This window comes from Cervus elaphus, chromosome 27 (genome assembly GCF_910594005.1).
Source record: "Cervus elaphus chromosome 27, mCerEla1.1, whole genome shotgun sequence".
Lineage (NCBI taxonomy): Eukaryota > Metazoa > Chordata > Mammalia > Artiodactyla > Cervidae > Cervus > Cervus elaphus.
Genome location: NC_057841.1, coordinates 47494335 through 47517672, shown reverse-complemented (window position 1 = coordinate 47517672; position 23338 = coordinate 47494335). Strand labels below are relative to the sequence as shown.

The following is a 23338-nucleotide window of genomic DNA, read 5'->3' as shown; positions in this document are numbered from 1 at the left end:
CAGGATGGAACTGATTTTCCAAGTATGAAGTGATGAATGCATATGGCACTATACTTAATGTGAACTACATAAAAACAAACAACCAAAAAGCCTCCTTTTTTTCTTCCCAGCAACATCACATGGTTGGTTCACATTAAATGGAAGCTCAATTAACTCTCTTAAACACTTTCATAAGTTTGGCCACCAAACTTGGCCATTGCTACATGGAATTGGTTTTTGAGCTTAAACGCAAGCCTTCTATTTAAATCTGCAAAATTTAATTTTACTGGTTTTAGTCTATTGTGAAAGTCTGGAATCTTATTTTTGTTTTCTCAGAGAGGGCCCAGGTTTGTGAAGTTTCCAGAGAATCTGAATACCCACATGTCAACTTTTGCTTTAACCCCTTCTAAGCATGATTCGTGAGACTCAAATGCATGCTATTTTTCCCTTTATTGAAGTTTTTCAAGAAAAGATGTCAATTTACACAGTGAAATATCCCTGAAACAATTTATACCCATTGCTTTAGACTTTCACATGTTTGTGTCTGGTTAGTAAAGGAAGGGTGTGCCACAGAACCAAAAACTTTGCATAGCCCACAGGTGTGTGCCCAACTCTATTATGTCTGCCAGAAAGGATATTGCATCTCATGTTGGAGAGGGAAAAGAGAAGTCTTACATTTTTCTTTTATCCAGAGGCAATTCTCCAGCCCTAGTGGGAAAAGACCAAAACAAAACAAGGCTAGTTGTGGTTCCAGTGCTTTCCAGTTTCTGCTGGAATTCGTTCAAATGAAGTCCTCTCCCTAAAAGCCAAAAAGGACTCTCATTTCAGTGTGAATCTTTCTGGCCCCCTGCACAGTGCTTGTGTCTCTCTGATGGCATGTCACACAGGGTGTCCTGTTTTAAGATTATGGGATTAATCTGCACTTATCTCTTGTTTTAAATTGTTTTTTCTTAAGGCACAAGGACCATATCTCAGCCATTCTTATTTATTCTTAGAACAAATAGGGACCGAGCCCTCCGCTGTGCTCGGCACTCAGATTCAACTCCCTCGGGTCAGGCCCTAGCACGGAGCTCAGCTCACTTACTTGAAATGGACAATCCACGTGCTTCAACCTAAACCAACACTTACCATCTATTTTATAAAATCTGTGTGTGAAATAGAAAAGGATTTATTGAAGGGGGTCCAAATCACTGTAAATTAAACTAGATCCTCACATATTTCAGCTGTTCACTACTCTCTTCAGAGCACCATTAGTGGTTTGGAGTATCCGAGCTACGATCACAAGCACTGAAGTACTATGAAGTACAGACTGAACTCCAAACCACCTCATAGGAGAAGTGAAGCTTCGCTGAAAGAAACAAGTTTAGAATTTATTAAGTGCCATTAAGAAAACAAGCTTGAACATATAAGTCCACTGATTAATTAAAACTACGGTCCCCTGGAAAAAGGAGACAAGTACATGTTATATATTGACTATATAACACCAGAAATGAGAGTGACAGAGACGGAGGATGGGTGGGGAGAGGAAAGGTCTTCTCATGGCTGAACATCTGGATCAGAATTATAATGGCTTATTGTGGGGAGTGGTCATATGCTCTCTTGGCAAATTATCTATATATTTAAGTTCTGAGCACTAAACCAATAGGTTGGGTTTGTTGTTATTATCTTTTTTTTTTTTTTCCAAATAAAAGCTTGGATAGACACAAGGCAGCAAATATTTCTTCCTCAATTTAAGATTTGACAATTTAAAAGGAAAACACTCGTTCATCATCTTTTCCTTTTAGAGACCATAAATTATTGGCTCATATACCATGTGGCTTGGATTCTAGGAAAAGTTAGTGTAAACAAACCCAAGTTACAATGCGTGGAGTAAGAGAGTGAGTCATAAACAAAACACAGACATATGCTCTCATATAAATAAGGGCCTGGATCATCAGCTTCCCAAAGTCTGCTTCCCATTAATTACACAACAAAATGAACTTTCCATATGTAAAGCCCAAATCACTTAACTCTAGCAACTTGCACAAGACAAAGACCAGGATTGTACCTAAAAGGCACTGACAAAAAACTGAATTTCAAAATAATGAAAGTCCTCTCAGAATATCTTCAGGTATTGGAGGGCAAGAAAATCCCTTGGAGGAGTGTGTCTGAGCACTGAAACCATTCCCAACAACCCAGGAACACTGCTTGAGGCTGGTCTGATCCCCTGCTGAATTTAAAGGTATTATCAGGCTCACTCTCTTTTGTTCTGAGCTCTGTCATCTTTATGGGGCAAGCTCTGGGTCCAGGCCACACAGGGTGTTCACAGACATTGCTGGAAACACTAAGAGTTGAAATTCCTTCCATCAGTACCTTCTCATTGTCCTTTGAAATTGCCCATTGGTAGCACAGATTCACGTTTCCTTGTTGGTGTATGAAGGCTATCTGGTTTCTCTTAATTTAAAGAGGTTTCAAGGAAACACAGAACAGTTCCTAGGGAAGAGGATTCTTGAACAGGTGAGGAGCTCTGAGAGAGATGGTAAGCAGCTAAGTTCTCTCCTTGTGTCTCTTTGAAAAGTAGACCTCAGAGTGTATATGCCCAGGAATGAGATTGCTGGGTCATATGGCAGTTCTATTTCCGGTTTTTTAAGGAATCTCCACACTGTTCTCCATAGTGGCTGTACTAGTTACACACCGAGGAAACCAGATCTGAAAGAGACAGGTGCACCCCAATGTTCATTGCAGCACTGTTTATAACAGCCAGGACATGAAAGCAACCTAGATGCCCATCAGCAGACGAATGGACAAGGAAGCTTTGGTACATATACACAATGGAATATTACTCAGCCATTAAAGAGAATTCATTTGAATCAGTTCTAATGAGATGGATGTAACTGGAGCCCATTATACAGAGTGAAGTAAGCCAGAAAGATAAAGACCAATACAGTATACTAACGCATATATATGGAATTTAGAAAGATGGTAACAATAACCCTATATGCAAAACAAAAAAAGAGACACAGATGTACAGAACAGACTTTTGGACTCTGTGGGAGAAGGCAAGGGTGGGATATTCTGAGAGAACAGCATTGAAACAAGTATACTATCAAGGGTGAAACAGACCGCCAGCCCAGGTTGGATGCATGAGACAAGTGCTCAGGGCTGGTGCACTGGGAAGACCCAGAGGGATGGGATGGGGAGGGAGGCGGGTGGGGGGATCGGGATGGGGAACACATGTAAATCCATGGCTGATTCATGTCAATGTATGGCAAAAACCACTACAATATTGTAAAGTAATTAGCCTCCAACTAATAAAAATAAATGAAAAAAAATGAAAAAAAAAAAAAGAAAAGTAGACCTCATAAAACAAACTAACAACATTACTTACAAGGGACATTAAAATAACAGATGTCACATTTTAGGAGTCTTGGGTGGGGAAAAGAGAAGAAAAAGAAATTTTATTCTTTGCTGAGGGTGTAGTGGGTGTGTGTGTGTGTGTGTGTGTGTGTGTTTAATCATTAATTTACTCAATGATTGTTTTTGTAGCATTTACTCTGTGTCATACCATAGACCATAAAAGGTAAGTGGACTGTATCATCTCTGCTTTCATATGAAACCATAGGAAAGGGGGAGAAACTAATATTTTTGGAGAACCTACAGTGCAGTCTGCAGTATTTCACATATTTCCTCATTTAATTGTGATCACAACCAAGTGAAGACATTACTATCTCTATTGTACAGAGATGAAAACTGAGACCTAAGAGATTAAATAATTGCTCCAAGGGACACATAAGTCATGGATTCATGGATTCAAGCAAGGGCTGCCCTATTTCAAAGTGAGTTTCATACCATATTTCCTTACTAAGAAAGCAAAGAAGACAAGGAACTGGACAAGGAGAAATCCTGGGTTTCCCTGGTTTTCCCAACTTCAAAGGCTTTTTCCAACCCCCCAAATTTCATAGTTAAATAACACAGGTATTACTACAGATCACCTGTTCTACTTCTGCTAGACTAGGTCTTCTTCACATTGTTTTGATCCTGTTGCTGTCTCAAAGTCACATGCCTTTAAGGGTTCTGTATAGGGACCCAGACAGCCAATATAATGAGTGAGGTTGACCAGGATGATGAAAGAAGGTGGGGGTAAATAGAAGAGGACATGGAAAAATAACAAGAATATGGCCCATCCAATGGGACAAATGTTATTCTGTATCAATCATTGTTTTCAGGTAGGAATCTGAGTCCAAATTTATCAGATAATCTGGTTTCCAAAAAGCCAGAACTCTGATTATTATGTAAACCTTCTGATGTTGAAAATCTACAAATTAACTTTTTAAAAAATGTATAAACCTGTGTAGGTCAATTGAAATACAACTGCAGACAGCTATTGGCCCATGGCTTTATTTTGCTATCATTGTCCTTCAGAAGAGTCACGACTCATTCTAGAATTTCAGGGACTCCATGTTCTGACCTGAAACCTTTCTTCCAGCTCTATCTGTCATTATTTCCACATACACTTCTATCTTAGAGATGCTGTAAACCTGTCTTTTCTGCTTCTGTCTACTTATTTAATTTAATCCATCCTTCAAAGGCCATCTCAATTCTTCTCTCCCCAGATTATCTCAGTGCCCTCTAAACTCCCTTAGTGCCATTCAGCTGGAAACTAATGATTCATTGGTTGCTAAATGATAGCTCTGTTAGTATCTGAGACTGTTATTCAACCTATTAATTTAAAAATATGATTTGGCCATTTCATGTTTCAGAGTCAGGTCTTCCCAAATAGTGTGAAAGTTTCCCTAGGGCAAGGGCCAGTATTTACTTGTATGTATCATTGTGACAGGTACTTAAAAAATATTTGACAATTTGTAACAAAATCTTCTAGAAGTTTCAGTAAGATGAGCTTAATATGAAGCCTTTAACACGTGGCATGAAGTAAGTGTATTTAGAGGAGGTAGTGACAATGAAGGGGCTTCCCAGGTGGTGCTAGTGGTAAAGAACCCACCGGCCAATTCAGGAGACATAAGAGACTCAGCTTCAATCCCTGTGTTGTGAAGATCCCCTGCAGGAGGGCATGACAACCCACTCCAGTATTCTTGCCTAGAGAATCCCCATGGACAAAGGAGCCTGGTGGGCTGCATTCCAAAGAGTCAGACATGACTGAAGCAGCTGAGCATGCAAGCAAGCAGTAAGGATAAAACTGCTGAAGAGAGTTAATGGGTGTTATGATCTGAGTCATAACATGACTAAATTATGACTTACATGATTAAATCGTAGCATGACATGACTTCATTTTTGACATGACAGGGGTCATAAGACAGTAATATATTGTTTTGAGTATGTGATTGGTGTTTTTATCTGCTATTTCATTTCTTTCTCACCACTGCCTAAAAAGCAGAAATTATTTTTCCCATCTCACTGATGAGGCAACTGAGACTCAGAAGTCTTAGTTAGACTGTTACTCTCCTAAGGAAATTAAGTACTGCAGGCTATGCAATAACACTGGTCCTTGAATTTCAAATCCAGTTTTAACTTCTGTGTGGTAGCCAGAAAGAGTCCAGGTTTCCTAATTTCTAGCAGGTAATATTTGTAATTAAGTTCATTTCTCTGGGCTCAATTTCCTCAGCTGCAACACGAAGGGGTTTGCAGAGATCCCTTCTAGTCTATTCTAAACCAGTCTTGTCAATTCCAGTATAAGTAGGAGAAGGAATCCCCCTGGGAGGTGCTCTGGGATTATCACGATGACTCTCAAAGGTAGAGTGAAGTGGGCTGTGGGTGAGTTATACCTCTCTCTATGTCTGTCTGTCTCTTTGTCACACCTGTTTATTCTCTCTAAACCTCTTTCTTCAGTCTCTTAGACTGACTTACAGTCTGCCTGGACCACTTAAGATCATTCTTAATGACAGTCATTACACAGTTCTTCCACACTGCCTGAGGCCATTTCCGCAGCAATAAGCAGGAAAGACCCTGTCCCCTTTCACAGCTGGGCTCAGTATGCCAACTTCACTGGAACCAAGAAGTTTTTCAAAAACTCTCCATTAATTACAGGAAACCAAAAGCACTGTCCCCCCTTCTCATTAACACAATTGCTTTCAGTTGCCACTAAATTATCTCACCACCATTAAACTAACAATCTAATTAGACTTCTGGAAATGGAAAGAGCCAATGAATAAGGCAGGCGTGTCACTTTCATCTCAAAACTGATCGTAAAATATTTGTGCCCTTTTGTTCTCGGCCACATAAAATCTGCCCTGGAAGAGTGTCCTTTCATTCTCTCCTATTTATAAAGAGGAGTTTGAATATTTGATATAAAATGAGTATCTTAATAGAAATCACTTCATGTATGGGAGGTTTTCTTTCCTGCATTTCTGAGTGTGGGATCATTATTACAATGATCACACCTGACTCCCCCGGTGTGTGATGCCTCACAGCCAAACCTCCCACTGGGCTTCGATGAAGGTGTGAATGATACTATCACTAGGAAGATGATAAAATGTATTATTATCATTACTCTGTTTTTAAGAGGGTCTGATTGTCGCAAGAGGTGTTTGGGAGTGTAATCTGTACAAAGCATTCAGAGAAGATAAATTGAGTTAAACTTCTCACAGGCATAGCACTTTCCAACCTGTCATTAAACCCTCTATCTTTCCTAAAATTTCAACTCTGGAGAGAGCAAAATTAGTTAAATCCAGTCCAGGCACGTTTACTGAGTATCTACTATATAACCCAGCACCACACGAGGTTCTTGACACCCAAATATGATTAAATGTTGCTTAATAGCAGTATTCTTGGGTTTTTTCCTCTGTTTTCATCCCATTTAGCCCAAGGTTCTGGAAATTTGTGGGTTACTCAATACTCATTGAATGGAACAAATCTTAAATAGGAAATGGTTGCTGCCCTCAGGAAATCAATACTTCAGACAGAATTCAAGAATGGTATATACAAAATAATAAAGTACTCATAGGCCAGTGTAATCTCCAGCTTTCCATTGAGAAGTTCACCCTGAAAACCCCAAAGAATTTCTGAGTAAAGGAATACATTTTGTGTACAAGCGCCTCCTTCTCTGAATAAACACATACCCATTTACCAAATATACCATGCCATTTAGGCTGTTTTTTTTTAATTTGAAAACAATCTTTCTTGGAGGATATCCTGGTGGATTAGCCAGAAGCTGGTCTGCTACTACTGAACAGAAGATTCTAGAGGCCCCAGGGGTCCCTCTCAGGTTGCTCCTTTTGCTTGTGGAACAGTCTCAGGATGATTTGCTGTTTCTGGGGCTGACATGGAAAATAAAAGCAGATCAATGCCTCTCAACTCTAGTAAATATCATGCTAGAGTATGTGTTTTCATGCACCAGATGGCTTTGTGCAGGAGACAGTTGTTGTCCAATTCCTTTTGACTAATATTTAATGATTAGCTATTGTTTGCCCATGCCACGTCAGAGCTAGACACTGGGGTTTCAAAGTTGAATGAGGAATACTGGGTTTGGGTTCCCTGCAGCATATAGCAAATTCCCACTGGCTATTAGTTTTACATATGGCAATGGATGTTTCCATGCTACTCACTCAATTCATTCGTCCCACCCTCGCCTTCCCCCACTATGTCCACAAGTCTGTCTGTTCACTATGCCTGCCTCTCCACTGCTGCCCTGCAAATAGGATCATCAGTACCATCTTTCTAGATTCCACATGTATGCGGTGGGATGAGGTGGGAGGCAGGAGGAAGGTTCAAGAGGGAGGGGACACATGTATGCCTATGGCTGATTCATGTTGATGTATGGAAGAAATCTGCACAATATTGTAAAGCAATTATCCTCCAATTAAAAATAAATTTTAAAAAAGTTGAATAAGTTCTGGCAATAGGGCAGTGGACACTGCAGCATGGGACACAGACACCACATTAAATATAGGGATCAATGATCAATAGGCTTGTAGGGAGCCATGGGGCACAGAAGATGGGGTGTCCCATTTGGCCATGAGGTGATTCTCAAAGTGGGTGTAAGGGAAGGCTTCTTAGAGTTGAAGAAGAAGAGTCTTGAAGAAGAATAATCATGAATTCAACATCCAAACAGCTTGAGGAGTGGGTGAAGGAGATAGGAACATTCCAGGGTGGAAAACAGGAAATAGCAATAACAATTTCTAACAGCAACAAGAGTAGCAGCGACAATAAGACTTATTTGCTGAACTCTTCCTATATGTCAGGCACTCTGCTAAGATTTGCTTAAGGCTTACTTCATTTATTCTTCACCACAATCCTCTATGCTGGGTACCATGCTCTTCCCCATCCACAGATGTGAACTCTGCTTTAGTACAGTACTGAGCTTCCAACGCAGGCAATCAGAAGCAACAACACATGCGTTCAGCTAGAGCGTTGCACAGCCCACAAGTGGTGTCAAGAAAAATGAGCCAAAACTTAGAAGCAAGGTAAATGGAAGGGTGCATGTCCTTTTGGAGTCTTGGTGTCATTTTACAGGCCTGCCCAAGGATTATTAATTATCCAGGGAAATGTACCCTTATTGAATTAACTATCTACTGCTGATTAAAGGCTCAGATTCTGTCAGGTAATATATTAACTTGTAGACTTTCGCCCAGAAAATATGCAAATTATTTCTTTCCAGTAGAAAATATAAGCCCAGAGGTTATGGTTTTATTGCCCATTAGGACATTCACTGAGCAATCTTGCTGAGGATTCTTTCTCCAATGCCTACATTCCTGCAATGCCATTTTCTTCTAATTCTTTCTGGACCAGTTTTATCACCATGTTGGTTTTCTCATTAAAGAGCTGAATGAATCCTTGACATGAGTTTTTAGTTTTTTGCAAAGTACACTCTGACAATGGGGATTCCAAAGGAGTTTCAGGCTGGCTGACATTTTCAAGCAAGTGGGGTTGGAGCAGAAGGCAGGGGCCAGATTCTGGAGAATTTGATGTTTCTTGGGGATGTTTACAGTCTTGTTGTTCAGTAGCTAAGCTGTGTCCGACTCTTTGTGACCCCATAGACTGCAGCATGCCAGGCTTCCCTGTCCTTCACTATTTCCCGGAGTTTGCTCAAACTTGTGTCCATCGAATTGGACAGCTTTGGTCATAACAAGAACTCAGTTTTTCTAGGATGTCCAGTTTAGAGCCAAAGGGAGAGGGCTCTTTTAGGACTTTATGTTCAGTAGAGCTTGCTAGGCAAACAGAGTCTGTTTACTACTGAGCTACTGAGCTCATTCTGTGCTACTTCAACATCAGTGGGTAGGTAGCCCTTTAGAAAATTTGAGTGATATATTTGTTAAATAAAGCTTTATTTTCTCTAAATCTTTTTGAACTTTTTCTCCTGTATATTTTAAGTGATTAATCTGGACTTAGAGAAATTTATTTTACAATTTGATGACTTCTTTGGTTTGTATACTTATGGCTCTTAGATGTTCCAAATCCTATTAACTTGCACATATATTTGCTCTATTTTGGTTCTTTCTGAAGGACAAGACTATTGGCTGAATTGACCTGTTATTTTGATCAGGAGCTTCAGATCATGATTCCCCATATCACAAAAAACAAATAAATTACTTTACAATTCTGAAATTCCTGTTCATTGCTTCTTGCATTTACACCTGGATATTATTTCATCCTTTTGCTTTCAGAAACAAAATGTCTAAACATTTGATAGACTTGTGAAATTTAAATATTTTCACTTACTCTGATAGTTCTAAATAAGACATATCATGAAGTTTGAGAGAATAGTGTATTAGCCTTGATACAAAACAGATACAAACTATGAACTAAGAGCTATGCTCCCTCTGTTGCCCCTCTGTCATCTCTAACAGGACTATACCTTGAACAGGTGAGATTTGGTGACAGCAACCTTGATACACGTCTTTTTTCCTATTTGAATTTAAGATGAGAGATTATCAGTGTGTGTGGGTGTGTGTGTGTGTGAGAGAGAGGACAAGAAAGGAATGCCTGCCTATTTGCTTGTTTTTCCATCACTACTACTCTAGACTCTTGGTGTAGAAACCAAAGAAATTTATTTTCTTGGTGTTTTATGAAGTGCCTACAAACTTTGTAATTTACTTAATAATATAGTCTCATCCTAAATACAAGGTGTGGGGGCATGTTTCAGGAGTGAAATCCTGTACTCTCTGCACATCCCATAATCTCCTTGAGAAATCAGTTCAGTGTGTAGAGGATCAGAAAAATCAGGCTAACTTATTCAGGAGCACATTATCTGGTGTGGTTATTCAATCACTATTGGAACAGGGCAATAGAAGTTATTTCAAATTATGCATCATTTCGAACAAACTTTATTGAAGCTTTCACTGCATTAGCCCTAATTACTCACAATAATGATGCCGTGCTGCCTTGAACCAGACCTCCCGTGCTGTGCCAGGGGACTGCAGCTGATCAATGGCTATTGAGCAGTTTGATCACGAAAGCTGACCTGCTTGAGCACCAGTGGCAGCCACTGCTTCCCCTCCCTCCCAGAAGTTCACAGACTAACTTGTTCTCAGTCTGGCCACCCTCTCTTCCAGCTCCTCTTCTGCCTCCTCCTCCAAATCAATAACTTCATAAGCAGCATGACTACCAGACTCGGAGAAGCTAAAAAAAAAATTCCCTTAAACAAATAAAAATACACACATACACACACACACCAGCTAGAAAAGACATATTTTTAAGCCTTTGACCTACATTCATTTCTTCCATTTCATGTTTATAAAATGAAGTGGGAAACGGTCCTTTTTTTCTTTCACCTGTCTAAAAAAAAATACCATTAGGACTATAGACTGATAAATTATTTGGCAAGTATTTACCAACAGCCTACCACATGTCTGTCAAATGTTTTCCATTTGCTTGTTAAGCAGTTCCAATATCAAGCATGTTTTTCTCAGATGTCTCCCATCTTGTTTGGTATTGAATACGTATACAGCTATTGCCTCGTAATCAATCATTTCACTCAGTGATTATTTATTCAGCACCTACTATGTGTCAGGGACTGTACTAGATACCTTAAAGTAAATGGAATTTCAAGTTAATTGAATCATTTTAGCATTTTAAAAATCTCAATAGGGAATTCCCTGGCAGTCCAGTGGTTTAGGACCCTGTACTTCCTCTGCAGGGGGGATGGGTTCCATCTCTGGTCGGGAAACTAAGATACTGCATGGCACGTGGCCAAAAAAAAAAAAACCCCAATAAATTATTTCTTCAATTAATTTTGCTTTATAAGCAACTTAATTTTACTCTTCTTTCCATTTCCTTCTCTGCCCTTGTCTGGGTCTTCAAAATCATTCCACAGAAATGATGACCTATTGGAAAATAAGTTGATTTCTGTATACAGCCAGAAGTAATTTTTAAATTACCTTATTTATAATGAAAGATGGTACTCTAAAGAAAACAATAAAGTGAGTTTTCTCATCAGAAATAGGTATGATTAGTGTACAAGCACCCAACTGAATGAAATCAAACCCAGAAACTATTTATTAACTGCCTTCTGTATGCTTGACTTTGGTTAAAGCATCCAATTATGAGTTTCACTCACTGTTCTCTAAAAAAATTAGAAGTCCATAATCAGGGAGAAAGAAATCTGCCTTTGCTATTGTTGGGCCTATGACAGAAATGAGATTCCCCTGGAAATCAGGCAATAAATCAAGAAATTTGAATTCTAATCCAAATGCATGACCTCAGGCAAATTTCTGAATCTTGGAAGCATCAATGTCTTCACGTGTGAAACGGGGCATTGGGCATGATCCCGGGTTGTGCAACTCTAACTCTCTTAGATTTGTGGGAAGACATCTGTCTGTGGGGAGTGGAATCTCAGGAAGGTCTGGTCTCCAGCACCTGCAGTAGATCTTTAGCTTATTTACCCATAAAGTTCTGCTCAGCAGCCTAAGACCCGGAAATGGACCAAATCTGTGAAATTCTCTCCTTTGAGCACTGCCAAAAATAAACAGCCTATTCCTGTATCCTGAAACAGGAGGGCTTTGGCTCAGCTCTTATTACCAGAAAGGCGGGTGTAAAAGTTTAATATCCACCTGTTTCTATGCCTGTTTGGCATATTTGTAAATTATTGAATGCAAATAGAGGAGGCAAGCCTGTAGAAGCTTGGGATCCCAAAAATGCATTCTCCCACTCAGCACGGAAAGAGTTCAGGAAAGGAAAACAGGGGATCACCTGTCTTTTGCCTCTGGGAAATATCTATTCTTGGTAAGCAAAGGTGGAAACACACAGGCTAATTTTTAAATCCATAAAGGGAGGTCTCCAGAGCTTAACTGATGGAGTTCAATAAGCAGTTACCTGGATGGGTGTGCATACTTTGGGCTTCCCAGGTGGCACTAGTGGTAAAGAAACCCCCTGCCAATGCAGGAGACAAAGAGACGTGGTTTCAATCCCTGGGTTGGAAAGATCCCCTGGAGTGGAGCATGGCAACCCACTCCAGTATTCCTGCCTGGGGAATCGCATGGACAGATGAGCCTGGGGGGCTACAGTCCATGGGGTTGCAAACAGTGGGACACAACTAAAGTGACTTAGCATGCACACACACACATGCAGACTCTGGCCCAAATCTTTTGCTCCAGCCAAGTGATGAATTCCTAGAGTCCTAGGCATGGCAGCAGTGCCTACTTCTCTATCCATGGATGCCCTTTCACAAAGGTGCTGCAAGTCTCAGGGGCAGCTTCTTCCCCTTTCCTCTGTGATTCTCCCTCCTAGAGGGAGAGTTGTTCTCATAGCTGGCATCCTTCACCTGGCATTTCCAACAGAAACTTTCATTTCACACCTAGCATGTGAAAGATGCTAATATTCTTGATCATATTGGAGAGACGATCCCATTTCTTCAAAGCAAGATTTCCCAAGTGGTGGGGAAGAGTACCATTTCCAAGAGACGTTAAGAACTATTCCCAGAAAAAAATGAGCTGTATGGTCAAGTAAGATTGTGAAATTCTGTGTCTCACCCTCCTGGAACTTCACAGTGCACACTGGTCAATTAAAGGCTTAGGAAACCCTGCAGAAAGGAAGCAGGTACAGAGTAGCATTCCTCATGCACACCTAAGTTTGAAAACATTTATCACAAAACACCTACTGATATTTTGTGAGACTCAACATGGGAAATCATGCCAAATACTTCTTTCTGTTATTTCAGTTGACCTCCTTTTCTGATTACCAATGGTCTCCGTGAAAGAGGTGGGTATGTAGACAAGTTGAGTTCTCTATTTAAAGCAACCTGCTGAATTAGAGGGCTTTTCTGGTGGCTTAGATGTTAAAGAATCCACCTGCAATGCGGGAGACCTGGGTTTGATCCCTGGGTTGGGAATGTCCCCTGGAGGAGGGCATGGCAACCCACTCCAGTATTCTTGCCTGGAGAAAGATGGGTTTAGCGTGAATATCAATAATGAGTGTCTTCTTGGGCTTCTAATCATAATAGGCATTTCTAAATACTGCAATATGCCTAATATTTACCAGTACATCAATTTAACACATTTTATGGAATGTGCCATCATTCTGTGTGCCATGGAGACAGAAGAATCTAAATCATGGGTTCTATCTCTAAGGTACATACAATTCTGCCATGAGGGAAAAGTTAAAGAGAAGCATTTCTGATGCAGTCCAAATGCATGACAGAGATGCTGGACGCTATTGGTATTCAGAGAAGGTGTGACTTACTTGCTGGGCCTTGAAGATCTGAAGGATGTGAATAGGAATTAAGTAAGGCTGTCCTAAAGAAAGGTGTTAAGCCAAACACAAGGTCTTCCTTCCTGGTGGTAGGGATGAGTCTGGCACACTGGAGTTGATATAGGAGATGATGTGTGAAGTAATGGAAGGCAGAGCATAAGGGATGTCTGAGTGAGAAGCTTGTATTTTATAAATCACTAGTGAGGAGCCAGGTGGCTATTGAGGAATTCATGACATCATGAGGTAGAATGAGTCAAGCCTCAGGGAAGCACTGATTATAGTCTCCTAACCCTGGTGAGCACAAGAGGTAGTGAAATGCAGTGGTCGAGACCATGTGTTTTGGACCTGAGTTGGAATCTTGACTGTCTAAAAGTTCCCGGGGCAAGTTTCCTTACCCTAAGCTTCCTCTTGTGGAATGAAGATGCACAGATTTGCTTCAGAGAGCTCTTTTATGAGTCACATGAGATGACACATACAAGGTCCTTCATGCCAAGACTAGTAATTACGAAGGCTTCAATGATTAATACTGTTACTATTACTCACTGACCTCTGCTTCCAGGTTCTGAGATGATCTCCTTCCTTTCTTAGACCTTGTCCCACTTGAAAAATCCAGTGCTGAAACAGCGCCCGTGCCCAGTGTCTACGGGAGGTTGGCTGAGCATAGAACTCTTACCTGTGTTCAGCAGCACATTCCCAGAGGGCTTCGCCATGCCCACTTTCCCTGGGGTGAATCCAAAGCATCTGCAGTGCTCACCTGCATCCGACGTTGCTGCCGAAGCAGCAAGGAGAGATAACACTGGGGCAGGTGGGATCGCAACACTGTCCACCGCGGCTGGCTTCTTCCTGGTCATCACGGTGGACGCTGAGCCCTCGTTCTTACTATGTGTTGCCGTTTGGTCCACTTTTAAGTGGGGACTTGGTATCCCTAAAAAAACAATAACCCCAAAGCCTACAGTCACTTTAAAGAAACAGGAAGACAGACAACATAAAATCTCAAAATGACCTGAGGTCACATCATCAAATGATCTGATCTTTTGCTGCAAGAATGACATTTTAGAATATTAAAAAAAAAAAAAAAAGAATTAGAGGCATGACTGGTTTTGGTTTTGTTGCTGCTGTTAGTGGTGACAATATTCCAGGTGGGCTACCTGGAAGTAGGGGTCAGGGCACAGGTCTAACGGAGTTATCCATCACATACACTTTACCTTCCATGGGTCAAGAAGCCTGTTTTTACAGAGGTTGTGGTATACACAGCATGGAGGGGAGAAGGGGACCCCATCCTAGCGAGGCTTCTCATCTCATCCAGCTGAGGAGACAAGACTAAATGAAAAGGAAAAACTGGGCAACAAGTGTGGGCGTCTGCATGTTATTCATTCTAGGTGCTTGGGAGGCAGGGGTTAGTGTGGGAAGAAGTGGGAAAAAGCTTCCCAGAGCAGCATGGTTGAAGAAAAGGCATTCTTAGTGCTTAGGAGAGTGTCTCCTAAGTCATAGGGGGGGAATGAAGATGATTCAGGCAAGAAGTCAGTCTTCCGGAGGCAGAAGATGCCCTGTGGGGACTGTTGTGTAAATAGTCATTAGACCAAGTGAGAGTTGTCCTTGGGGGCCTTTGAGTGTCTGTTCATAACAGTCCCATCTTTATGATGCTGAAAAGCCTCGGTAGGCTCTTATAAAGTGCTTGTGGATGGGCCTGGAAATTTACTGCATGACACATTATAAGAAGTATTCTGGAGCATTGTTTCCTGGGCTTAAATCCAGGCCCTCTTACTTTTCAGCTGCATGATCATGAGCAAGTTGCTTAACGTCTCCAAACTTCAAGCTTCCTCAACTGTGCAGATGGGATGGAACCACATTCTCTCATAGGGGTGGTTTGGAGCATCCATAAGTCAGTCAATATAAAGGACTTAGAACAATGTCTGACACATAGTCCATGCTATATAAGTGCTTCCTGTTATGATTATTGCTATGATTACTACTATCACTATTATAACTTGCTCCACAGGTCAAACTAAAACCAGCCAGCAAAGCCTCAGTTCTCCTACCTGACATGACCAAGGATTTCTGGGCACCTTCTACATCCCTAACTGCAAAAATAATCTTTATGAAAGTCACTCTCCAACTCATTGAGGCATAAGTTCAGAGACTGGAGGTATCTGAATCCATGTCAAAAGGTCATCTGCTCAGAATTTCTTTAATGGTAGGTTACGGACCACTGATAGCAACAACAAGAAACGAGGCTATATTACAGCACTTGTTGACCTTTTTTCCCATCCAACCAACTTGAGTGACACTGGTCCCTCCCAGACTGTCAACTTACCTCCAAGTGAGATCTGCTTACTTGGGCCTAACAGCAGCGCTGTGAAGCATGTAGTGTAGAGATTACTATTTTCTTAATTTTATAGAAAAGGTCAACACATTTCTGGGATGTTAAGAGATAACTGACTAAACTCATCCAACTGTTATTGTCAGAGCTGGAAGTTTTCAAGTAGCCAGATGCTAAACTCAGAGGTCATCTTGGTGCACTGGCCATCTTCCAACATTTGCCCATGACCCAGCCTACCGAGAGCATGCTTCACACTGAGGAGACAGAGGCCCTGTATCACACCTGCATCTGTAACCACCTAAGGAAGAAATACTGACATTTTCATTTACCTTCTACTACCTTCCTCCTACTCTCCACCCCAACCTCTGAAGCTTCCACTTGAGGAGCTGTAAATAACAATACCATTTTTGTTTTTTGATTTCATAGAGTTTTTGACAGTGGGGGTGCACAAACATCAAATTCTATGACAGAGATTGCAAGGCACAACCATCAAGAAATCAGGAAGTGCAACAATCATGGAAACGATCCCTGGATGATGCCTGTTTGAAAATATGCAGGTGTGCAAGGGATAGGCAAGGTAAACATAGGGAATATATGTAAAATGCAAACAGAATCTTCTGCCAGGAGATACATCCAAATAGCTAACTGTGGTTATTCCGAGGAAGGAGAGCACAGGAAAGATTAGTGTGGGAGTTTTTACTTCTGCCCTTTAGCCTTCTTTATTGTTAATATTTGTTAAACTATAAACATATTTTTAGCTGTTTTTCCATTGAGAAAATACACATAACTTAGAAAGAATCTAGGAGTCTATCAGAGTATGGTCATCAGGGTAGACTGACTGACGCACTTTGACTGGGGATGGCTAACAAATCTAGCAATGGGACAAAAAGCCTAAGTCAGGAGAATCTCCCACAGTGGTACCCTGCGCCACCCTGGCCCTGTTACCGTCAAACGGGTGCAAGCATCCTTGGCACAGCACACCTCTGGAACTTTAAGCTGCCAGAGGTCTGTTGGATTATAGGTCCTCTCCCTGATCTGTCTGTCCTCTTTTTACCTGTGGACACAGGTGGGACAGGTAGGTCTTTACCCAAATTATGACAGGCACAAGGACTGAGCCATAAACAGGATCAGCAGGCAGATATTTAGCTTTCACTTGGGAACACAGTGATTTTAAGCCATTTTGGTTGTACCCTTTTCAAGCAGAGATTCACAACCCACATCATGCCATTAAAATGGATCTGATCACACCTCTTTTGGGTGTACTTTGCTACTCAAGTGTTTATAGTACAGAATATGTTAAAAATAATAAAATGACACTTGGAACACTCCATAATTCAGATGGCCACTATTTAGCTATCTTGAAAGCCCTAGATAATTTAGGATTTTCTAGATTATAGTAGTGTTTGCTAATTGCCATCCAATGAATTTGAAAACAAACAAACAAAAAAAATCCTGATGTTTTCTCAGACATTTTTCAGTTTTGAAAGCACTAGGGAAACAATTCCAGAAGTACTGTATGTGGGCAAGAATATTAGATAAACTTTAAACGAAGGCTAATATAACAGTACTAGCAATTCACAAACTCTGTCTAGGAGCAGAGGTCTCAGGAGACTGGAATGGGTGACTTCTCCTTGGGAGACAGCACTGGACAGGCTGGCCACTGGAAGTCTTGGCTTCCCTTCATTCCAGGTGGCAGCCGATGCTCCATGGAGAGGTACCCAAAGGACCAGACGAATGTGAAACATTTCAGAACCAAGCTCTCACAAATGCTAGGTGATGGCAGAATGGTGGGGTATTTGGCAAGTTCCTTCCCAGCATGAGCCTGGCTGCTCTCTCCAAGGGAGGAAGATTTTTGAGGCTGGAGATCAGTCATGAAGAAACCCAGATTCAGCACCGTCCTCACTAGACCACCGAGGTGTGGCCCTGCTGCTTATACTGGGCCATGAGGAAAGGCAATGATGGCTTCGATCTGGGAAAGGATCACTCTGTCAAATTCAGACAGCAGACTGTACATAGAGCACACTTGATAGATGTGTTCAGAGCAGCCCCAAACCCCAACACAGGACAAACTGTACTGAGGCTTGCATATCTGGAGGCCAGTACTTTTTTAAAGGAGGAAATAACAATGCTAATAACTTTGTGGATCCAACATCTGTTCATAATTAAGACAGATGAGCCAAAGAGAAATAAAAAAAGTTAAACTTATATGAAAATATTCTACTATAATCTGTTGACCTCGATTGATAAAATTTTTTTTAAAAAGTCTTTGAAACTGTGCATAGCCTATCAAGGGACAGTCACTCATTTTCAAAGGTAATTTCTCATAGATCACTTATCCTCTTAAACCTCTACCTGCACACTGTGTTTGCATTAGAGACTTGATTTATGGATTCCAGCTCCTCTGATGCAGAAGCTGACTTCCTGTTGCCTTGGTTACCTGGAGCTCAGTTCAAGGTTAAAGTACTCCCAAATCAGAATCAGTGGCAGACGCTGCATCTAGAGGCCAGGTTATTGACTGCCCCAGGATGCGGAAAGGTCAGAGACCAAAGCATTGTTTACTGCCTTAAGGGTGAGTCAATATCGAGTCAATAGCTTCGATATCTTGATTCTGTTTCTTCCGAAGTAGTAGTTGCTGTTCAATTACCTCTTCCCCAGGTTGCTCAAGGTTACAGGGGTCATGCAGGAAAAGCAGGGTCTAGCAGTGGCTGATTTTCCCAGGATCCCTGTAATGAGCTTTGTGACCTTGGATAATAAAAACCAGCCTCACCATAGAGTAATCTGTATGTCGCTCAGGTTTATAAAGTTAGTTATCTACTCATCTCATGTTCTCTATGGAGAAACAAACAAACCTTATGGGACAGTTACTATTTACTCCTCTTTTCTAGAAGAGAAAATGGGGGTTCAAGGAGGTGAGATAACTCATCTAAAATCACACTGCTGGTAAGAAGTAGTAAGAACTAGATCTTAACTCCTGGCTGAGTCCCCATTTCATACTTTCTTTAAAAGCACTGATAGAATCATCATCCAGGGATCATACATAATTCATTTGGTAACATCTACTACAGAAAGCAATATATCTGTAGAACAGCATGCAATTAATATAGACTTAGTTAATTTTTTAATTCTAAGATTTGCAAATGCAGATGTTTCCTATAGACAAAACTCAGAATGGCATAGTGAGAAAGGCTGACACCACTGGGGTGGTTAGTTCCTTCCATCATCTTTTTGATCCTTTCACAGTAGAATGTAGAACTTGGCATGGATTGAGAGGTATGTTTTGTTGAACAGTAAGTGGCTTTTAATCTTGCAAGGAACAATGATATGCACTATGCCATTTGCCCCTTGCAGCATCCCTATTGATGGATGACAAGAGTCAGAGGGTGAAACTCCAGATTCACAAATAAGAAAACCAAGGCACAGATGACCAGGTGATGTGCCCAAGCTCACATATCACATGTGCAGGAAAAAGCAGTGCTGAGATCCATGCCTCTTGACTCATTTCAAAGTTCTTTTCTATTCCCTAACACATTGACTTTTGGGTAAGCCAGTATAAAATATATTTTTCACAAGAGACGACTCATCCTGAAAACTTTATTTTAATCCCTTTTCTCATATGCTGGTTGTCTGTATGAATTCTCCCATTTCTCTTTTATTCTTGTTTGCAAATGAACTTCACTCATGGTAAATAAGGGGATATATGTTATAGAATAAAGTGAATTAAGAAAATAATGTTCTTCTGTGCCAAAGTCAATAAAAATGTTATTCTTGTTACATCATCTTATTCATTAACTCAACAAGTATTTATTGAATATCCACCATACCAAGGATGTGACACTGGTCAAAACAGTTGAAGCCCCTGTTTTCTAAGAATTACATTCTAATTATCTCTGCATAGCATAAAGGTAGCTGTTACTTTTTATAAGGATTCTGAAGTATCCTAAAGGGCCTCTTTAATCATCAAAAAATCAGAACCTTGAGACCCATACAGAATCTTTGGGTAAATTTGTAAAAGCCACGACACCTAGGTGGAGATCCCCAAAGGCCCAGATCTTAGCAAAGAGAGGGTATGATTGTAAAAGTTCAAATGAAGTATGACTTCCTATGTGCAGTGCAGCCCCACCGCTCACGGTTTGTAGAGAGGAGCATGGACTGATCTCAATACCCTTTTCTCCTCGAGCCAGGCGCCTACATACTGCAAACAACCCGCTCAATTGCTGGTGATGGCCCTATCAACATGTGTTTTGTGTCAAATGAATTTTACTTCATCTCAGGATCTTGAGAGATGAGGTTCAGCCAAGGTCACCTGTAAGTAGGATGCTATTCAGTGAGCCTGGAGTCAATCATTTTAAAATCAGCAGTTATTTGAGTGCTGCAGAACACAACTCAGAAGATGTGATCTCTGTCTTCGCAAAGAAGGTTGAGAAGTAGAGAGTGGGATAAAACAGAAACACTTACAAAACTGATAAACCAAGTGAGATAGGAAGCCAAAGGAGTCCTCCATGAATTAGGAGGAAAATGAGATCTCAGTGGGATCTGAGGTGGTCTTGTGTTCACTCATATATTAATTCAACAATCACTAAGAGCCAGTAAGTGCCAGGTACCTTTAAGTACAGGGAACATGAACCTTCTCTGAATGGGACAAACCCATCCATGCAGGAAGACAGATACAGGCACAAAAAGCCCAGTCTTGAATGATGAGTAGAATTCAACAACTAAAAGTAGAGAGAAGGCCTGCCAGGACTGGGAAACGACAAGAGCAAAAGCAGAAATAACAATCCTTCTTTGTGAAACTGAGACAAGAGTACTTGGGCTGAGTTGTAAAAACCAAATACTGAAATATATGTTTGGAAAGGTAGTTGGGAAAAATTAAACCCATATCTTGTAGTTAGGTAGAGTTAGTCCCTCCCTTCCACATATATGTCTTATCATCTTGGAGAGACTTCTACAATAGGATTTATCTCCTATTGTATAATTACTGTTCATTGCTCTGACAATTCTTGTAGGTAACTGCAAAATCTAAAAGTCAGGAGCCATGTCTAACTTTATTTTGATTCCCCAGCACTTAGTTTGATGGGTATTAGATACTCAAAAGTGTTGGATGGACGAATGGACAAATGGAATATACATTTATTCTTCTAGGCCCAAACCTTCTGGGGAAGTTGCTGTAATTACTTCTGTCCACACATGGTCTTCTAACCTAAAACTCCTTTTTCAGCACAGTGCAGAGTGCAGGTGAAGAACGCATTCTCTGGGGGTAAGATACCTGCATTACTAGCTGTGTGATTTGGGGCAATTCATGTCAACTCTCTGTGTTCAGTTTCCTCATCTGTTTAAACGAGGTTACTGAGGATTAAAGAAGTTTATATATTGTAGTAGAAGATAATGCCCCTCTTTATAATTCCTAGAACCTGTGAATGTGCTATGTATCATGGCAGGGGGGAATTAAGGTTGTATTAATTCTGTTAATTAATCAGCTGGCCTTAATATCCAGAGAGTATCCTTGATAACGAGACTGTCAAAATGTAGTAAAAAATTTAAATCTATTTAAATAAAAGGAGATAGAAGAGTCAGAGAAAGAGATGTAGTGATGGAAGTAGGGTAAGCGAGCAGCTAAGTTGCTGGCTTTGAAGATGGAGGAGGAGGGATAAGAGTTAAGGCAGTGATCCCCAATCTTTCTGGCATGAGGGACTGGTTTTGTGGAAGACAATTTTTCCATGGATGGGGTGGGGGCGGTGGGGAAGGTCAGGCAGCAACATGAGCAACAGGGAGAAAGGAACGTGGCAAATGAAGCTTCGCTGGCTTGCCTCCCACTCTCCTCCTGGTGTGCTGCTGGGGTTCCTAACAGGCTGTGGATGGGTACTGGTCCATGGCCCAGGGGTTGGGGACCCCTCAGTTAAGGAATGCAAGCGGCCTCAAGAAGGTTGGAAAAGCAAGAACATAGATTCTCTCCTATAGTTTGCAGAAAGGAAGTTGATACTTTGATTTTAGCTCAGTGAGACTCATTTGGGACTTCTGACCTCTTATACTGTAATATAATACATTTGGGTTGGTTAAGCTACCAAGTTTGTGGAAATTTGTTATACCAGTAACAGAAATATTAACACATTCAAAACCACTTACTATGGTGCCCAGATATAGTAAGCAGTCAACTGTGTTAACTATTATTACTCAGCACTACAGTCTTAGTACTGTTTCATTTTAAACTTATTTCATATGTTCAAGTCATGTGTATCCCCTACATGCTTAATCGCTCAGTCGTGTCCAGTTCTTTGGGACCCCGTGGACTATAGCTGCCAGGTTCCTCTGCCCATGGGATTCTCCAGGCAAGAATACTGAAGTGGGTTGCCATTTCCTTCTCCAGGGGATCTTCCCAACTCAGGGATCGAGCCTGTGTCTCAGTTTCCTCTTGGTCAGAGTCTATTCTAGCTCTACTATTCTAAGTTGTCCAGATTCAGAGAAACTGCTGAACAATCTGATTTGTTCTTGCTTCTCTTAATTTAGAAGTGAAGAAATGGGCTGAGAAGAGAATATTTTGTCTATTGGAACTTCAAAGAGATATTTTATTAAAGACTCCTTTATGCAGTAAATTCTAATGCTGTAGAAGCCAGTCTATCCTAATCCTACAGTGAAAAAGTCACATCAGATGAAAGGTATTTTCTAGATGTGCCCAATGATATCAGAATGGAAATACAGCAAACATCACAAATGCAAAGAGGAGACATCTTGAGTTAGAAGTTTTTAATCTTTCTGCATCTTAGACATCAGAACCTCTTCTTAGGAAAAAAAACATAGACATGGACACACACACAGATGACACATTTTGTACATAGCTGAAGGTTCAAAGATACTTTTAGGTTCAGGTTAGTATCCTGGCCTGCCTAAGTCAATTTCTGTAAACACACACACACACACACAAAAGAAGGACTAAACACAGACAGATGTAACCAAACAGAATGTTGATGAAACTGCCCGATGCTTAAAAAAAAAGGGATAGTAAAGTGGTACCTGTTTCTCTGAAAAATATAACACAGGGATTTTCAAAAGATACTAGCAAGGGAAGGATGCCTACAGGTAATTAAAACAATTTAGTAGCACACTGCACCAAGTATGGGGTTTTGTTACATCTTTGGTGATCAGGTAGGTTAGGAATCTGCAACTGATGCACATAAAGCAGCCTTCATCAATAGACAAGCACCAAGAAGCTTCAGTAAAGTAAAATCAAGGCAGTTTAGAGTTGGAAAGGAACTAGTCCAGTCCTTCCTGGGAAATTGAGGCCCCAGAAAGGGATGTATCTTGCTTTACCCAGTGACACACAGGGAGGATGGCAGGGCCGTAACTCTGATCCCAGCTTTATTTTTTTACTGTCTCAGGCCAGAGTGTTGGCTTTCTGTTACACGGGTTGCATTCTGAGGCTTCAAAGAA

The 23338-nt window shown here is 40.9% G+C and overlaps 1 protein-coding gene across 2 annotated transcripts in view; it reads right to left on the bottom strand.

The window, feature by feature from the left end:
- Positions 1–23338, bottom strand: part of SETBP1 (SET binding protein 1) — a 399712-nt gene that overhangs the window by 15348 nt on the left and 361026 nt on the right. For both annotated transcript variants that reach the window (XM_043889282.1, XM_043889283.1), the window contains exon 5: positions 14351–14521. In XM_043889282.1, the coding sequence (XP_043745217.1) occupies positions 14351–14521 (171 nt within the window). The remainder of the gene's footprint in view (positions 1–14350; positions 14522–23338) is intronic.